This window comes from Lepus europaeus, chromosome 11 (assembly GCF_033115175.1).
Source record: "Lepus europaeus isolate LE1 chromosome 11, mLepTim1.pri, whole genome shotgun sequence".
In the NCBI taxonomy this organism is placed as follows: Eukaryota; Metazoa; Chordata; class Mammalia; order Lagomorpha; family Leporidae; genus Lepus; species Lepus europaeus.
The window spans coordinates 111,830,854-111,851,067 of NC_084837.1; the positions used below are offsets into that span (position 1 = coordinate 111,830,854).

General features: G+C 46.6%; 1 protein-coding gene across 1 annotated transcript in view; it reads right to left on the minus strand.

Annotated features, from left to right (window-relative positions):
- SCAPER (S-phase cyclin A associated protein in the ER) overlaps positions 1 to 20,214 on the minus strand; it is a 412,160-nt gene that overhangs the window by 387,968 nt on the left and 3,978 nt on the right. The window contains exon 2 of the mRNA XM_062206396.1: positions 6,461 to 6,524. Coding sequence (XP_062062380.1) covers positions 6,461 to 6,466 — 6 coding nt within the window. The 5' untranslated portion in view covers positions 6,467 to 6,524. The remainder of the gene's footprint in view (positions 1 to 6,460; positions 6,525 to 20,214) is intronic.

Genomic DNA, 20,214 nt, shown 5'->3' on the forward strand with positions numbered 1-20,214 from the left:
CGGAACAGCGCGGTGCACCGGCCGCAGCACACCTACCGCGGTGGCCATTGGAGGGTGAACCAACGGCAAAAAGGAAGACCTTTCTCTCTGTCTCCCTCTACTGTCCACTCTGCCTGTCAAAAAATAAAAAATAAGGCCAGCGCCGTAGCTTAACAGGCTAATCCTCCGTCTTGCGGCGCCGGCACACGGGGTTCTAGTCCTGGTTGGGGTGCCAGATTCTGTCCCGGTTGCCCCTCTTCCAGGCCAGCTCTCTGCTATGGCCCGGGAAGGCAGTGGAGGATGGCCCAAATCCTTGGGCCCTGCACCCGCATGGGAGACCAGGAAAAGAACCTGGCTCCTGGCTTCGGACCAGCACAATGTGCCGGCCGCAGCGGCCATTGGAGGGTGAACCAACGGCAAAGGAAGACCTTTCTCTCTGTCTCTCTCTCTCACTATCCACTCTGCCTGTCAAAAAATAAAATAAAAATAAAATAAAAAATAAAAAATAAACATTTGTAAAAGCTTCTAGTAAGTCAATAAGGAATTCTGTAATATCTAGGGTACTCACCAAAATATTAATAATATATCAGTTGTTACTGGGCAGGAAAAGATCGAATGAAGACATTAGAGCAAGTGCAACAGGCACTGTGGCGCAGCAGGCTGACCCACTGCTTACCACAGCCACGCCCCACGCCAGTGAGTGGGCCTGATTCAAGTCGCAGCTACTCACCCCTTCCGAGCAGCACTCCTGCTAATCACCCTGGAAGGTGGCAGATGATAGCCCAACTACTTGGGTGACCCAGACTGGAGTTCTTGGGGGCTGACTTCAGCCTGCCCCAGCTCTGGCCATTGCAGCTATTTGGGGAGTAAACCAGCAGATGGAATACTTCTCACTCTCTTTTCTACCCTCCCTTCCTCCCTCTACCTTTCAAATAAGTCTTTTTTTTTTTTTTTTTTTTTTTTTGGACAGGCAGAGTGGACAGTGAGAGAGAGAGACAGAGAGAAAGGTCTTCCTTTGCCGTTGGTTGTGGAGGATTAGCCTAGTGAGCCGCAGCGTCGGCCATCAAATAAATCTTTAAAATAATTTTTTTTTAATTGACAGAGAGAGAGAGAGACAGAGAAAGGTCTTCCTTCCATTGGTTCAACTCCCAGATGGCTGCCATGGCCAGCGCTGTGCAGATCTGAAGCCAGGAGCTAGGTGCTTCTCTTGGTCTCCCATGCGGGTACAGGGCTCAAGGGCCTGGGCCATCCTCCACTGCACTCCAGGGCCACAGCAGAGAGCTGGACTGGAAGAGGAGCAACCAGGACAGAATCCAGCGCCCCAACCAGGACTAGAACCCGGTGTGCTGGCGCCGCAGGCAGAGGATTAGCCTAGTGAGCCGCAGCACCAGCTTTAAAATAATTTTTGAGTAATATACAAGAAAGTAATAAAGCAGAGAGAAAAATGATCAAAAACTGGATCAAATATGAAACAAGCACCAACATGATAGATTTACACATGAATTTAGCAACACTAACATTAAATATGAAGGATAAGATACAATGAAAAGAAAAAACTCAGATTAAATATCTAATTATACATTTAAAAGAGATATACCTCAAAAATAAAAGGGTAGGGCATAAGGATGCATCATACAAATAGTAACCAGAAGAACGGCAGACACACAAATATGAAAAACCTGGACTTTTTAAAGCAAGAAATAAGGGTAGGTGTGTAGCACAGCAGGTTCAGCCACCGCCTGCAACGCCAGCATCCCATATGAGCACTGGTTGGAGTCCCAACTGCTCCACCTCTGATCCAGCTCCCTGCTAGTGCACTTGGGATGGCAACAGAAGATGGCTCAAGTGCCTGGACCCCTGCACATGGGAGACCCTGACGGAGTTCCAGGCTTCTGGCTTCAGCCTGGTCCAGCCCCAGCCATTGCACCCATTTGGGGAATGAACCAGTGGATGGAAGCTCGCTCTCGCTCGCTCTCTCCTCCTTCCTCTCTATAACTCTGCCTTTCAAACAAAATAAATCTTTAAAAACAAATACACAGGGGCTGCACTGAGGCGTAAGGGGAAAGCTGCCTCCTGTGATGCCAGCATCCCATATGGGTGGGCACCTGTTTGAATCCCAGCTTTTCCATTTCTGATCCAGCTCCCTGCTAATGTGCCTGGTAAAACAGCAGAGGACGGCCCAAGTCCTTGAGCCTCTGCACTCTTGTGGGAGACCCGGAGGAAGCTCCTGGCTCCTGGCTTCAGTCTGACCCAGCACTGGCCATTGCAGCCATTTGGATAGTGACCAGCGGATGGAAGATTCTCTTTCTCTTTTTCAAATAAAAAAAAAAACTTAAAATACATACATATGTACATAAAGCAAGAAATACTCTAGAGATAGAGGGCACTTTACTAAGAAAAATCAACCAGGACAGCATAACAATCTTAAATGTACGTACATCGAATAGCATACAAGCAAACATTTGAAAAAGCACACCTCTTTGAAAAGCTGGAAGAACAGGTACACAGAAGAATTAAGTATCAGTACTGGAGACTTGAACAACACAACGAACAAGCTCAACACCTGACATCTAGAACCCAGCACCCAGCAGTGGGGAGCACAGAGAACACAGGGTTCCAGCAACTACCCACACTCAGGTCATAAAGCAAGTCTCACTGGCTTTCAGGGTAAAGAGAGCACACAATAGGTAGAAGCAGAATAACTCCCATGTGCTCAACAACACGTTTTTAAATAACCTGTGGATCCAAGAAAAAACCCAGATATAAAAACCAGAATGAAAATAAAAACCCAGAATAAAAAAACCTTCCAAACAGAAGGGACATGCCAATACCTACGAGATGCAGCTAACACCGTGGCTGAAGAGCCACAAACTCGTAAGTGACATGGTAGAGGCCAAAAATCAACGAAGTCTCCACTTCAGGAAGCTAGAGAAAGAGCAGTATGTTAAATCCAAAGAAGGAAGGAAGGGCCAGTGGCATGTGGTGCCAGGAGCAAAGCCACCACCTGCGACGCCAGCTTCCCAGAGCACAGCCAGTCGGAGGGCCAGCAGCTCCCACTGCCCACCACCTGTGACGCCAGCACCTCAGAGCACAGCCAGTTGGAGGGCCAGCAGCTCCGCGGCCCACCACCTGTGACGCCAGCTTCCCAGAGCACAGCACTAGAGGGCCAGCAGCTCCGCTTCCCACCCAGCTCCCTGCCAATGCGCCTGTTAAAGTGGGGAACGATGGCCCAGATACTTGAGCCCTTGAAACCCACAGTGGAGACCTGGATGGAATTCTAGGCTCCTGGCTTCAGCCCGACCAAGCCCCAACCATTGCAGCCACTTGAGGAATAAACCAGCAGATGGAAACTCTCTCACTCTGTTCCTCTCTCTGTAATTCTACATTCCAAATGAATAAAGTCATAAAAAAAAAGGAAAAAAGAAGAAAATAATGAGCAGCAAAAATCAATCAAGTACAAGACCAATGTATGATGAAGAAAAATCCACAAAACCAAAGTGGGATATTTGAAAATACTAACAAAATGTACATAACCCTTGGCAAGGAAAAAAAAAAAAAAAGAGAGTTGACAAAAATATTACCAGGGATAGGAAAGGATCACTACAAGTTATAGAGCCTCCAGACATCCAAAAGGCAACACAAGAATATAAATAACATTGTAACAATGACTGTGTAATTTTCTATGAACTGGAAAAATTCCTTGAAAAACACAATTTCCCAAATCTTTGTATAAATGGAAGCAGAAAATCTGAATAGTTATTGAAGAAACTGAAGCCCACCAAAAAAGTCCAGGCCCACTATGAATTCTCCTAATCATTTAATTAAATTACATTTAATCCTTCTACCGAATCAAGTAGAAGAAATACATCCCAACTCATTTTACGAGGCCCACATAACTGTATCAGGACTCAGAAGCACACTGTACGAAAGATAAATTACAATCCAATGTCTTCAGGAGTAAAGATATAAAAATCACACCTACATGTGTATATTACACACACACACGCATGCTCACACGCATGCTCACACTCACACTTGCTAACTGAATCCAGGTAAGACAGGACAACCAACCTGAGTTTGCTTCAAGAATGCAAGGCTGGCTTAACATTTTCAAATTAATGAACGTAATTCATCATATTAGCAGAAAAAAGAGGAACAGCTTGGGTTCATCTCAGATGAAAAAGCAAGCATGCGATTAAAAGTCAATGCCACCCATAACGAAAATTCTTAGGAAACACCATAATATTGAAAGAGACAAAGATGCCTACCATTATCACTTCCACTGGGCACTGAACTGAAGGGTCTGGGTATTAAGGTAAGAAAAACAAGGGAGGACAAGCACCAGATGAACCTGGCGCAGCCTGTGACAGGACAAAGCACAGAAACGCTCCAAGAGTAACAGGGACAGATCAAGAAGACACAAGCAGATGGTTGTCCTTTGGGAAGGCCACTCCCTTATCTGAGTGCCTGGGTCCAAGACCTGGCGCTGCTCTCCATTCCAGTTTCCTACTAACGCACACCCCAAGACACAGCAGGTAACGCTGGAGGAGCTGGGCCCTGCCACCATGTGGAGACCTGCATTGGGTTCCAGGCTCCATGCTTGGGCCCCCAGCTCCAGGCTGCTACAAGCAGAAGCGAGCCTGCAGTGCGGCACCCACTCCTTCTGTGTATGTGTGTCTATTTCTCTCTCTCTCACTCTCTCCCTGTGGAAACAAGGGCGGAGGGAGACAGAGATCAACAGTAAATGCCACGCAGCTACAGAACGGAATCGAGACATTGCTAAATGAAAAAATGTGTTCCATCAGTTCAAGGAAGAGAAACAGATAGATGCTTCTTATTGAAAATAAAATAATAAATCAAAAATTAATAAAAGCAATTGAACCTAATACCCACTGGGATTGTTACTACAAAAAAAAAAAAAAATGAAAACTATGGGGCAGGCATGTGTCACAGCAGGTTCAGCCACCACTTACGACACCCACATCCCATACGGGAGTGCTAGCTGGAGTTCCTATTCGTTTGCTTCTGATCCAGCTCCCTGCTAATGCGCCTGGGAGGCAAGGACTTGAGTCTCTGCCACCCACATGGGAGACACCAATGGAGTTCCTAGCTCCTGGCTTCAGCCTGGCCCACCTCCAGCCGTTGTGGCACTTGGAAAGTGAACCAGTGGATGGAAGATATCTTTCTCTCTCTGCCTCTCTATATATAACTCTTTAAAAATAAATAAATAAAACTAAAAACCAGAAAATAGGTGCCAGTGTTGTAGCACAGCAGGTAAAGCCGCCATCTGCCATACCAGTATCTATACCGGCGCTAGTTCCAGTCCCGGCTGCTCAACTTCCGATTCAGCTCCCTGCTAATGCACCTGGGAAAGTAGCAGAAGATGGCCCAAGTGCTTGGACTCCTGCCACCCACAGGGGACACTCTGATGGAGCTTCTGGCTCCTGGCTTAGCTCCTGCCCAGCCTGGCCCAGCCCAGCCCTGGCCTTTGCAGACATTTGGGGAATGAACCAGAAGATAGAAGATCTCTGTATGTCTGTCTCTCTCTCTCTCTCTCTGTATCTCTATGTGTCTCTCTCTGTAATTCTGCCTTTCAAATTAATAATTTTTAAAAAAACAGAAAATTAAAATACAGGTAAGGATGTGGATAAACTGCAACCCCTGGGCACCACTGTAAAATAGTACAGCCGCTGTGGGCAAAGCTTCTCAATGTCATTCCTCAGAAAATTAAAAACAGGGGCCGGTGCTGTGGCACAGTGGGCTAAGCCTCTGCCTGCAGCACCAGCATCCTAGATGGGTGCTGGTTAGAGTCCCGGCTGCTTCTCTTCCTATCCAGCTCTCTGCTATGGCCTGGGAAGGCAGTGGAAGATGGCCCAAGTGCTTGGGTCCTGGCTCCTTCATATCAGCTCAGCTCCAGCTGTTGCAGCCATCTGGGGAGTAAACCAGTGGATAGAAGACCTCTCTCTCTCTCTGCCTTTCAAATAAATAAATCTTTAAAAAAGAAAAGAAAAGAAAAGAAGGAAGGAAGGAGTGAAGCATGGGGCACAGACACCTGTTTGCCTGCACCATCCAGATCCAGGAACCAGCCTGGCCCAACTTGCACGCTGGCTGCCGGGGAGAGCAGGGCTCCTCTAGCAGCAGGCTGCCCTGGGCAGGAAGCACTCAGCTCCTGGCCCCGGCTGCTGCGGATGTTTTTACTAGGAAGTCATCAAAGAAGCTGCTTCCATCTGCGTCCCTGCCTCAGGCCCACGAGTGGCAGGGGCAGGCCTGAGCTGGGGCTGGAGGGGGGTGGGGGTGGCGACAGCTGCCGGACTCCAGGGCTAAGCAGGACACGCACAGCTGTTCACTTTCTTACCGAGCTTTGCAGTAGCGCACTCCACAGGTCCTGTGAAAGCAGTGTTACACTGGAAAAGCGAACAGAAGACAGGCAGGAAGAGACAGGCTCAGAGCAGGATTAGCCCTCCGGCGGCCTGACACTTACCATCATTCTTCCGTTCTCTTCTCTGCCAGAGTCATTTACCTCGTAAACCCACGGGGTGCAACTCCTACAAGAAAAAGCACACACTGCTAGTTACCACATGATCAGAAAATCACACCGATGCATAAAAAACACACGAGTCTCATCCCTGTAAGCTTCTTCTTAGACAACAGGGATACGACACAGCAGGCTTCAAATACTCCAGACTGAACAACACCTCAAAACTCTCCCAAAGCTAAATATAAAGTGGGAGAGAAATAATGTCAGTTACATTAGTAATATACTAAAGGGTATGACAACCTGGAGGCTTCAACTTTGGTTTGAAGATTTATTTATTCACTTATTTATTTATTTGAAAGGCAGAGTTACAGAGAAGGAGGTAGGTAGAGAGAGAGAGAGAGAGAGAGAGAAAGAGATCGATCTTCCATCCAGTGGTGTACATCACAATAACCAGGGCTGGGCCAGACCGAACCCAGCAGCCAGGTGCTCCTTCCAGGTCTCTCACACGGGTGCAGGCCTGAGTACTTGGGCCATCTTCCACTGCTTTCCCAGGTGCATTAGCAGGGAGCTGGATGCGAAGTGGAGCAGCCGGGACTCAAACCAAAGCCCATATGGGATGCCAGTGTCACAGGCAGAGGCTTTACCCACTACGCTACAACACCAGCCCCCTTCAACCTACAATCCATACACACTCTCTCTCCAATTCTTTATTTATCTACATATCTATATGAAGTAATATTTACCTATCCATCTTGAAGTAATATTTATCCCAACTGTGTGAAATGTATTGTTAATATTTCTCTATTCTATTTCAGTTTTTCAGATGTTTGTTTACTCGAAAGACAACAAAGATATTCCATCTGCTGGTTCACTCTCCAAATGCCAGAAACAGCCAGGCCTGGGCCAGGCTGCAGCCAGAAGCCTGGAACACAACTGGGTCTCCATGTGGGTGGCAGGGATCCAAGTACTTGAGCATCACCGGCTGCCTCCCAGGCTGCACCAGAATCTGGGATCAGAAGTAGAGCCAGGATTGAACCTCGGCACTCTGGTGTGGAGTGCAAGTCTGAAGCACTGCACCAAACACCTACTCCTATTTCTTCTTTTAAAAGCTGTTCTCACAGAATAGACTCAAATTAAGCAAGAAAAATAGAAAAATACCCTTGACAACTGTCGTGAACTGAGCTTTTAGCAGAATATGTTACCAGTTACACAGGGCTCTACACAGGACAGACCTTAACTTTCAGGGAACCCCTAACTTAGAACGCAGCCAAACTTCTTCTCAAATCCAGAGCAGAGCAAACAGAACACATGGGGCAGGGAAGCTGCCAGGAACAATGGCCCAACCCTGTAAGAGAGCCAACTTCTTCCTCGGAAAGGCACCTGCATCACGCGCGCTCTGTTGGACAAACGTGCTCCTTTAAAAAGCACCACTGCGGATGTCAACAATGTCTACTCAAAAACTTACCAACTTCCACAGCAGCGTTATCTGTAACAGCCAGAAAGTGGAGACCACCCCAGCGTCTACAATCATAGACACTGCGGTGTATTCAGGCAAAGGAGTGCTACCCCTCGCGGGGACCACGTGTGAGGCCGACACCGCACAGACGACTGTGAACGTACCACGCGAAGCCAGAGAAGCCAGCTACGAACACCATACAACGTAGGAGTCCACGTAAGTGAGATCCAGAACAGTCAAGTCCACACAGGAAGACAATCATCAGTGGTTGCTCAGCCCTTCGTTCCCCTCTCCAGGTCCCTCCAGGTTAAGAAAAACCCTAGGGCCTTTGGTCCTGGGGGAGGTAGGACCCAGGCCACCACAGCCTCCCGAGGCTTTAGTTAGCACAGGAGTCTTGAGGCTCGTTTCCCAGCACAGTGTCTCTTGAGTGACGTCAGGATGAAGAGGGCGTGAGTGAGTGTAGTGTGGCCGGAGGAGGAACCCGAGCTCGCAGGCGGGCAGGTGGATTTGTGAAGGGAGAGGACCAGAAAGAGAACCGGTACTTGATGCTAGGGGCCTGGCTGGGTCAGGATTGGTGAGGTGAACATGCAAAGGGAAGACAGTTGAACACGGGAACCACAAGTATCGTGGTGTGCGCCCCTCGCCTTCCCGACCCTACCCACAGCAACTCAATCCCTGCCCTGGACCCGGAACCTCCCAGGAGAGCTCCCTCTCGGCAGCCGGCCTCCCACCCAGGGAATTCCAAGACCTTGGCTGGGTGGTGAGCTTGGGAGACTGGGGCTTTGTTATCTGCCTCCTCTAACCTCTTTCCTGACTCCATCCCATCCCATTTAAGTCCAGGGATGAGGCATAAGACCTTAACAAATGCTAGCTTGTTAAAAAAAAAAAAAAAAAAAAAAACGAGTGGGGAAGGGTGGTGAAATGTTCTAAACGTCACCATGGTGACGGCTGCACAGCTCTGAGAATGCACAAAGGCCGTTTGTAAATGGGTGGACTACAGTGTACATTAGCTGCACTGCAGGAAAGCTGCTGTTTCTCCCCAGTTCATCCCATCTCTGCCCAGCCACCAGCTGCTTACCCAGGCCTTCCCAAGCAACCTCTTCAAACCGCACCCTCCCAAACCTGCAGAAGCTCTAAAGGGAGCTCTTCAAGCTGAAACAAAAAGAGGCCAACAATATAAAAATAGATGAAAATACCGGAAGGGTAAGAATATGGTCAAATTCAGTATACTCTAATACTGTAACGGAATAAAAATCACTTTTAACTCTAGTGTAAAAGTTAAAAGACAAAAGCTTTAAAAACAACTGTAAGTACAACCATTTGGTAATGGATACACAATTTACAAAGGAGATAATATGCAGGAATAATGTAAAATGAGGGGTAAAGAGAAGTTACAACCTAGTTTTCATATGCTCTGAAATAGGTTATAAGTGGGACCGGCACTGTGGCACAGCGGGTTAAAGCTGCAGCCTGCAGCACCAGCATCCCATATGGGTGCCGGTTCAAGTTACAGCTGCTCCACTTCTGATCCAGCTCCCTGCTATGGCCTGCGAAAGCAGAAGATGGCCCAAGTCCTTGAGCCCCTGCACCCACGTGGGAGACCCAGAAGAACCTCCTGGCTCCTGGCTTTGGCCTGGCCCAGTCCAGGTCATTTCAGTCATTTGGGGAGTGAACCAGCAGATGGAAGACCTTGCTCTGTGTGTCTCTACCTCCCTCTGTGACTCCACCTTTCAAGTACATAAAATAAATCTTTACACATTATAACCTGCAGCAGACACACACAAGAGGGGGAAGAACGGATCAAAGCACACTACTGCACAGTATCACCAAATCACACGGGAGGACAGCAAGAGAGGAACTAAGGAATTACAAACTGAGACAATTAAAACGGGTGTCAGCAAACCACTGCCTACCAATAATTACGTTAAAGGTAAACTAATTAAGTTCACTAATCAAAGACAGAGTGGCTGAACAGATTAGAAAAAAACAAGACCCAACTGTCCTGCCTCCAGGAGACTCCTGTTAGCTTCAAGGTACACATAAGCTGAACGTCCAGGGGTGAAGAAGGACACCACCAAAGGGTAACCAAGACAGCAACAGTGGCTATGTGTTTATCACACAAAACAGACGGAAAGCCAAAATCTAGCACAATGAAGAAGTCATCAAGAGCCTCACACCTGTGAATACACGGGCACTCCACAGCACAGCACCCAAGTACACATAGCAAGTACTAAGCAACAGCAACACAACAGGAGCAGAGGCGTCCAACAAGCTACAGACCCCCAGAGAAAGTCCGCACGGAAAACAATGCACCTTGGCAAGTGTCTTCACTTGTTCTCTGAGCTGTGAGAGAATACCTGAGACAGGTCATTTACAAGGAAAAGTGGGGCAGGCATTGTGGTGCAGTGGGTTAAGCCATGGCCTGGGAAGCCTGCATCCCAGATCAGTGTCCAGGTTTCAGTCCCACCTTTGCTTCCAATCCAGCTTCCTGCTAACGTGTACACGTGACGGCTCAAGTACACGGTCCCTGCCACACACAGGCTTCAGCCTGGCCCAGTCCTGGCTACTGTGAGCATTGGGGGGTGAATGAGCAGATGGAAGATCTCTCTCTCTCTCTCTTTCTCCCCTACTCGCTCTCTGTCACCTTCCCTTTCAAATAAATACAAATTAAATAAGTAAACTTCTTTAAAAAGACACATATAAGGACGAGAAGCTTATGTGGCTCATGGTTCTGAAGGCTGGGAAGTGCGAACATGGCAGCTGCTCAGGTGAGGGCTCCGCAGAGCACCAGCGACATGCAGGGCATCACACGGCCCAACGGGCAGTACCGCACCGGCTTCATTAACGGATCGCGACAGATCCATTCATCCACGGCCAGAGCCCACGTGCCTTAAAAACCTCTTAAAGGTCCCACTTGGTTCCAACTCTTCATACTTCAAACACGCATCTTGGTGGTGACATTCAAACCACAGCAGGACCTAACAGATACCTGCAGAGCAACCATGTACCAACACACTTAGTTACTTACCAGAAATGGCTAAATTCCTAGAAACATCTACCTACCAAGACTGAACTATGAAGAACATGAAATCTGGCTAGATCAGTAACACTGGCCACGGCGCCGGCCAGGAAAAAAAATTTTTAAAAGCATCCAAATTGGAGAGGAGGAAGTAAAACTGTTTTAAGATGCCGTGATCTTATATTTAAAACGCTACAGGTGGCCGGCGCCGTGGCTTAACAGGCTAATCCTCCACCTTGCGGTGCCAGCACACCGGGTTCTAGTCCCGGTCCGGGCGCCGGATTCTATCCCGGTTGCCCCTCTTCCAGGCCAGCTCTCTGCTATGGCCCGGGAAGGCAGTGGAGGATGGCCCAGGTCCTTGGGCCCTGCACCCGCACGGGAGACCGGGAGAGGCACCTGGCTCCTGGCTTCGGATCAGCACGATGCGCCAGCCGCAGCGGCCATTGAAGGGTGAACCAACGGCAAAAAGGAAGACCTTCCTCTCTCTCTCTCTCACTATCCACTCTGCCTGTCAAAAAAAAAAAAAAAAAAAAAAACGCTCCAGGTGAACACTGCAGCGGAGCAGGTTCAACAGCCACGGGGGTGTGGTGCCCACATCTTGTATCAGAGGGTGCCAGTTAGGATCCCCGATGCTCCACGTTTCTGATCCAGTTTCCTACTGATGCACCTGGGAGGAAGCAGATTATAGCCAAAAGGCTTATGTTCCTGCCACCCAAGTGGGTGATGGAACGAGCCTGGCCCAGCTCTGGCTGCTGGAGATTATTTAGGGGAGTGAACCAAAGACAGAAGATCGATCTCTCTGTCTCTCCCTGTCACTCTACCTCTCAAATAAATAAATAAATCTTAAAAAAAAAAAAAAAAAAAAAAACCTGTGGCTGGTGCTGTGGCGAGCAGGTTAAAGCCCTGGCCTGCAGTCCCAGCATCCCATATGGGCACCAGTTTGAGTCCCAGCTGCTCTACTTCCAATCCAGCTTTCTGCTATGGTCTGGGAAAGCAGGGGAAGATGGCCCAAGTGCTTGGGCCCCTGCACCCAGGTGGGAGACCTGGAAAAAGCTCCTGGCTTCGAATCGGCTCAGCTCTGGCCACTGCAGCCATTTGAGGAGTGAACCAGCAGATGGAAGACCTCTTTCTCTACCTCTGTATTTAACTCTTTCAAATAAATAAATAAATCTTTTAAATAATAAAAAGAAAGAGTGCTTCAAACTCAAAAGAAAGTGTGTAACAAAGAAACAATGGAATGAAGAGACAACATACAGAATGGGAGAAAACATCTATAAAGGTATCTGTGTTAAGACAAGTTTTTTTAAGATTTTATTTTATTTATTTGAAAGAGTTACGGAGAGAGGTAGAGACAGAGAGAGAGGTCTTCCATCCACTGGTTCACTCCCCAGATGGCCGCAACAGCCGGAGCTGTGCCGATCTGGAGCCAGGAGCCAGGAGCCAGAAGCTTCTTTCGGGTCTCCCACATGGGTGCAGGGGCCCAATGACTTCGGCCATCTTCTGCTGCTTTCCCAGGCCATTGCAGAGAGCTGGATTGGAGGAGGAGCAGCCAAGACCAGAACCAGCGCCCATAACCTGCTGTGCCACAGCGCCAGCCCCTAAGACAAATAATATTCTTAAAACTTACTATTAAGAAAACAAAAACCTTGAGGCCTTATTGTGGCACAGTGGGTTAAGCCACTGCTCGAGAAACCAGCGTCACATATCAAAGCGCTGGTTTGAGTCCCAGCTGCTCTGTTTCTGAGCTAGCTACCTGCAAAAGCACCTGGAAAAGTAGTGGCAGATGGCCTAAGAACTTGGGTCCCTGCCACCCATGTGGGAGACCCAGGTGAAGCTCTGGGTTTCTGGCTTCAGCCTGGCCCGACCATAGCCATTGCAACCATATAGGGAGTGAACCAGCAGATGGTTCTACCCTGCCTTCAAATACATGTCTTTAAAAAAAAAATTTTTTTTTAAATGGACAAACAACCTAAATAGACATTTCTCAAAGGAAAACACACAAATGGCTGATAGGTATATGTCAAAATTCTCAGTCTCGTTAGTTATCTCACACATGCTAAACTAAGACGGAAGACAAGGGTTTGTGAGGATGTAGCGAAAATGGAGTTTGGCACACTGTTGGTGGGAACACACATTAGGACAGCCACTGTGGAAAACAGTGTGAAGGTTCCTCAAAGCATTAAAAACAGAATGACCCTATGGCCCAGCAACCCCATTTGTGGCTACTGGACCCGAAGAAGTGCAAAGAGCGCCTCCCAGCGCTGTCTGTACTCCCACACTCACTGCTGCAGATTCACAATCGAGATACAGAATCAGGCTGAGTCCATCAGGCGATGATGGGATAAAGGACACTTCTGTACCCAGGAAACTACTCAGTCTCGTCACTCCTAACAGAATAGATGCAGCCGGAGGACATTAAGCTAAGGGAAATAGGCCAGAAAGAGAAACACTGTATGATCTCACTCTATGTAGGCTCTAAAGTCAAACTCATAGAAGCAGAGGGGTGCAGAAATGAGGACATGTTGGCTACATGGTGTAAAGTCTCAGTCAGGAGCTAAGGCCCTGCAATCTACACAGCGTGGTAACTACAGCTGATAGCAACACCCAGCACACTTCAAAATGGCTAAGAGGTTAGATCTGAAATGTTCTCATCACACACAAAGACTGACATGTCATTACGCCCAATTTAATCATTTTACAATGTACCCATGTATCGAAACAGCATGCTGTACACCATAAATAATTTGTACTTGTCAGTTACACCTTACTGAAGTCGGGGGGAGGAACTGCCACCCATCCATCCTCACTCCTGATCACCACTGGCCAGCCTGTCTCCCCCGACGAGAACGCAAGCCCCAGGACTTCCTTTGCCTTGTTACCCCCGCAGCCCCGGAAGACAGAACAGTGCCCAGCTGGGGGCAGGCAGCCATTAGAGATGCGTTGGCTAGTGAACGCAGCCCATGCCACAGAATCTTTGCTCACCTTGTCCCTCTCACCTATTGTCCCTCTCACCTATTCAAAGCCAGCCAAGTTTGTCTTCCTGAGGCCTACTGTTAGGAATTCTCCCACCACGCCAGCTGTACCAAGTGTGACACGGTAGAAAGAAGTCACTGGAGGCAGCGCCACTCACTGGTACTCAACTTGCTACTTATCTAACCTCTTTGAGTACCAGTGTTCTCATGAATAACAATGAAAGCGAACTATTTCCCCAAGAGAAATAAAAACACATTTTTCACACAAAGACTTATATAGCTTTATCTGTAACAGTTCAAAACTGGGAACAACCCAAACATCCATCAACAGGAGACCACCCAACCAAACTACAGTGTAACAGTATATCCATGTAAGACAACACTACTCAGGGGGCCGGTGCTGTGGCATAGCAGATAAAGCCACAGCCCGCAGTGCCGGCATCCCTTATGGGCGCCAGTTCAAGTCCCGGCTGCCCCACTTCCAATCCAGCTCTCTGCTATGGCCTGGAAAAGCAGTAGAAGATGGCCCAAATGCTTGTGCCCCTGTACCCATTTGGAGAACCAGAAGTTGTTCCTGGCTTCTGCCTTTGGATCGGCGCAGCTCCAGCCATTGAGGCCATCTGGGGAGTGAACCAACAGATGGAAGACCTCTCTATCTCTTTGCCTCTGTCTCTCTGTAACTCTGCCTTTCAAATAAATAAATAAATCTCTTTTAAAAATCAACAAAGAGGCCAGCGCGTGGCTCAATAGGCTAATCCTCCGCCTAGCGGCGCTGGCACACCGGGTTCTAGTCCGGTCGGGGTACCGGATTCTGTCCCAGTTGCCCCTCTTCCAGGCCAGCTCTCTGCTGTGGCCCGGGAGTGCAGTGGAGGATGGCCCAAGTGCTTGGGCCCTGCACCCCACGGGAGACCAGGATAAGCACCTGGCTTCTGCCATTGGATTGGCGCGGTGCGCCGGCCGCAGCGCGCAGGCCGCGGTGGCCATTGGAGGGTGAACCAACAGCAAAAGGAAGACCTTTCTCTCTGTCTCTCTCTCTCACTGTCCACTCTGCCTGTCAAAAAAAAAAAAATCAACAAGGAAATATGATGAGTTGAAGTATGCTATAGATCCAATGGACTTCAGACATTCACAGAACATTCCATGCCACAGCTGCAGAAGACAAATTCTTTTTCATCAGCATATTGAATATTCTCTAGAACAGACTATATTTTATGTCACAAAATAAGCCTAAACAAATTTTTAAAAAATTAAAAGATCATATCATGTATCTTTTGTGACCAACCACAATGGAATACAACCAGAATTCAACAACAGAAGAAATCAGAACTTAAACAAATACCTGGAGACTGAACAAAGCTACAGAACAAATAATGGGTCACTGAAGAAATCAAAGTGGAAACCTAAAAATTTATTTGAATAGGTGAAAATTGACAATAACATATAAAAACTTATGTGATACACCAAAAGAAATACTACATGGAAATGTATAATAAGCCCCCATATAAAAAAAAAAGAGTTCAAATAAATAAGCACATGACACATCTCAAAGACCCACAAAAGAACAAACCAAGCCCAAAATTAGTGAAGGAGATAAATAACAAAGATCAGAGCAAAAATAAAGTTGAAGAAAATGAAAAGTTGGGGATTTTTTTGAGAAGATAAATAAAACTGTCAGATACCTGGACTGCATTCCAGCTCCTGGTTGCAGCCCAGACCCAGCCCTGGCCACTGTAGGTGTTTGGGGAGTGAACCAGCAAATGGAAGTCCTTCTCTCTCTCTCCACCCCCACCTAGTGCCTCTGCCTGGCAAAGAAAGAACAGAGAATTCAAGCCAGTCCCAAAGGGACAAATACCATATGTTCTCCCTGATCTGCAAGAACAAATACAAGACCTAAAACAAAATCTGCAGAAGTGAAATTGACACCTTGAGAAGGGACGGCCTGAGTTGCCCTGGTCTTGACTGTCGAGGAACAGTTCTTTTGTTTTTTGTTTTTTTCTCTTCATACTATTTGTTGAATTCATTACTTAACATAAAGTTAATCATATGTGTATAAAGTCAATTGAGAATGGATCTCAGTAAGAAATAAGAGTGGGAACAAGAGAGAGAGGAGGAAGTTTGTAACTGTGAAGCTGTATAGTTCTGTATACATCCCTAAGGACTTACTTCTAAGGGTACAGTTTAAAAATTTGTCATGGCAAATGCCCTAAACAGCACTCTGAACTCAGAATCAGCCCTTAAGGTATTCAGATCTGGCTAAAAACCCCAAGAGAGCATTTCAGGCATGGAAAGCTAAGACACTGTGACCAAAAAAATGATCTACATGAAAGATCTCTGTGAGTGAGATCTCGGTGGAAAGAAGGGGCCATCAAAGAAGGAGGTACCTTTCTCTGAAGGGAAGAGAGAACTTATGCTTATGGCCCTGTCTAAATACAGACGGAGTTTGTGGACTCAAAAGGCTTCCATAGCCTAGACAGCTCATGACGAGAGCCTCGGGTGATCACTTACATCATAAATAAGAGTGTTAATCGTTAAATCAACAACAGGAGTCACTGTGCACTTGCTCCCCATGTAGGATCTCTGACCTTAATGAGCTGTACTATGAGAATTAATGGTAAAACTTGTCTTCAAACAGTACTTTACACTTTGTGTGTTTGTGTGGGTGCAAACTTGAAATCTTTACTTAGTATAGAGTTGGTCTTCTGTATATAATTAAAAATAAATATTAATGAAGAATGGGAAGGGAGAGGGAGTAGGAGGTAGGACGGGAGTGGGAGTGGGAGGGTGGGTATGCAGGGAAGAACTGCTATATTCCAAAAGCTGTACCTGTGAAATTTATATTAAATAAAAGCTTTCTTTAAAAAAATTTAAAAATTAAAAAAATTTTTTAAAAGTTTGCCATGGGACCCCAAATCCCATTTAGCTAGGTGGTAAAAAATACCATCTTAAGTGTTAAAGTGATCAGATGAAGTGTTAAAGTGAACATATAGGTAGGATTAAGCGTTAAAGTGACCATATAAATAGGATCAAGTGTGGGGTAATTATAATAGAATGAAAAGGAGAGAATCTTCCAACACAGAAAATCGTCCACACAGCAAACTCACAGAATGACAACTGCTTTAAGTAACACTCCAACCTCAGAATCAGCCCTTAAGGTTGCCTAGTCTGGCCGAAAAGTCCATGAAAGCATTTCAGACATGGAAAGCCAAGACACTATGGCAAAAAAATATTCTACATGAAGGATCTTTGTGAGTGAGATCCCAATGGAAAGAAGTGGCCATCAAAGAAGGATGTACTTTTCTCTTAAGGTAGGAGAGAACTTCCACTTTGCTTTTAGCCTTGTATAAATACTGATGGAATTTGTAGATCAAAAGGCATCCACAGCTAGGCAGCTCATGTCAAGAGCCTCAGGCAGTCACTGACATCATACATATGAGTATTAATTATTAACTTAACAACAGGAGTCACTGTGCACTAACTCCCCATGCAGGGTTTCTGTCCTCATTGAGTTGTATGATGAGAGTTAACTGTAAAACTAGTTAGTTCTCAAACAGTTTGTGTGTATGTGTGCGCGTGTGTGTAAATTGTTGAAATCTTCACTTCATATAGAGTTGGTCTTCTAGGTACAAAGTTAAGTTGAAAATGAATCTTGGGGCCGGCACTGTGGTGTAACAGGTAAAGCCACTGTCTGCAGTGCCAGCACCCCATGTGTGCGCCAGTTCAAGTCCCAGCTGCTCCACATTCCAACCAACTCTGCTACGGTCTGTGAAAGCCGATGGTCCAAGTCCTTGGGCTCCTCCAAGGAGACCCAGAAGAACCTCCTGGCTCCTGGCTTTGGATTGGCACAGCTCTGGCTGCTGTGGCCATTTGGGAAGTGAACCAATGGAGAGAAGACCCTCCCTCTCTCCCTACCTTCCTCTCTCTTTCTCTCTCTCTCCTTCTGTCTCTCTGTAACTCTGCCTTTCAAATAAATAAATCTTTTTAAAAAATGAAAAGAAAATGAATCTTAATGGAGAATGGTACTGAGAAGGGGGTGGGGGTAGGAGGGAGGCTATGATGGGGAGAAAAACTATATTCCCAAAGTTGTACATGTGAAATTTGTATTACTTAAAAATTAATTATAAAAATAAACATTTCAATGAAAAAACAAGAACAGAGAACTCAGAAATAAAACCATGCATCTAGAGCTACTTATTCTTGCAAAGAGACCAAAAACAGACAGTGGAGTCTCTTGAACAAACGTGCTGGGAAACCTGGATACCAGGCGTAGAAGACTGAGAGCTGACCCCTGTACGTCACCACACACAGAAGTGACCTCCGCATGAATCAAACATCTGAACATTAGACCCACAGAAGAAAACATAAGAGAAACACTTTAAGACTTCAGTTACAGGAAATGATTTTTTTTTTTTTTTTTTGGCTAAAACCCCAAAAACAAGAGAAATAGGATTACATTAAAAAGCTTCTGCACAGCAAAGGAAACAATCAACAGAGCGAAGACAACCGAAAGCATGGGAGAAAAATCTGCCAACTATTCACTTGATAAAAGACTGATATCCAATATACATAGGGGCCCGGGCTGTGGCACAACAGGTGCTTCCCAGGCCTAAGCACCAGCATCCCATATGGGCTCCTGTTCGAGACCCAGCTGCTCCACTTCCTATCCAGCTCTCTGCGATGGCCTGGGAAAGCAGTAGAAGATGGCCCAAGTCCTTGGGCCCCTGCACCCATATGGGAGACCCAGAGGAAGCTCCTGGCTCCTGGCTCTGGATCAGCGCAGCTCCAGCCGTTATGGCCATTTGGGGAGTGAACCAGCAGATGGAAGACCTCTCTCTCTCTCTCTCTCTCTCTCTCTGTGTGTGTGTGTGTGTGTGTGTAACTTGACTTTCAAATAAATAAAAAATAAATCTTTTTAAAAACCAGAATATATAAAGAACTCAGAAGAGTTAACGAAAATTATTTAATCCAATATTAAAATGGACAAATTATCTGAACAGACATTTCACTAAAAACGAAACACATCTGGTTGACAAATACATGAAAAAATGGTATCATTAGACATCAGAAAAATCAAAAGCACGATGAGACATCATCTCACCTCAGACAGAATGACAATCACCAAACACATCAAAAAAAATAAATGCTGGAGAGAATATAGAGAAAAAGGAACTCTTACACACTCTGTGGGAGTGGCAGTAGTACAGCCATATGGAGAACAGTATGGAGTTTCCCTAAAAATCTAGAACGGGGGGGTGGCATTGTGGCATCCCACATGGGTGCCAGTTCAAGACCCAGCTGCTTCACTTCCAAACCAGCTCCCTACTAATGTGCCTAGGAAAGCAGAGGAAGATGGCCCAAGCCCTTCAGCCCCTGCACCCACAGAGGGGTCCCAGAAGCAGCTCCTGGCTACTGGCTTCAGACTGGCCCAGCTCCAGCCATTGCAGCCATTTGAGGAATGAACCAGCAGATGGAAGATAATCTCTCTCTGTGTGTCTCCCTCTCTATATAAACTCTTTCAAATAAATGAATAAATCTTAAAAAAAAAAAAAAAGCTTAAACTGTACCTACCATGATCTAGCTACCCTCTCCTGTGTATACAGTAGCCAAAGGACATGAAATCAGCATTATTAAAAAGATGCCTGCACTGTCATGTTTACTGCAACATTACTCACAACAGCCCTGACACAGAATCGATCTGAATGGATAAAGCAAATGCAGTACACATACACAATGCAGTAGCATTTAGCCATAAACAAGGAAATCCTCATTTGCAACAAAATGGATGGAAGTGGAGGACATTATGGGAAGTGAAATAAACAAGACACACAACACGTGTTCTCTGTCCTACAAAGAAAGTTCATCTGAATGTAGGAGACTGCCTCCTGAGGTCGATGGGGAACAGGAGGCTGGACAGTGGGTGCCACATCAGACGTCCTATTGCTCCACAGCACAGTCAGGTGCCTAGAGTTCACAATAACCTATCAGACATTTTATAAAGAACTAGAGTGTCTCCTGGTGTCTGGTGGCTAGGATAAAAACTAGAAGTGAGGAGCTCAAATGCTCCAAAAATAAACAAGGAGATGGAAATGCCAGCTGCCATGACTTGATCAGTACACACTGCCTCATGACCATGTGCAAGCATTACATGCTAATCAAGAAATGCACAGGGGCCGGTGCTGCGGCACAGTAGGCTAAGCCTCCACCTACAGCACCAGCGTCCCGTATGGGCACCGGTTCAAGTCCCGGCTGCTCCACTTCTGATCCAGCTCTCTGCTATGGCCTGGGAAAGTAGTAGAAGATGGCCTAAGGCCTT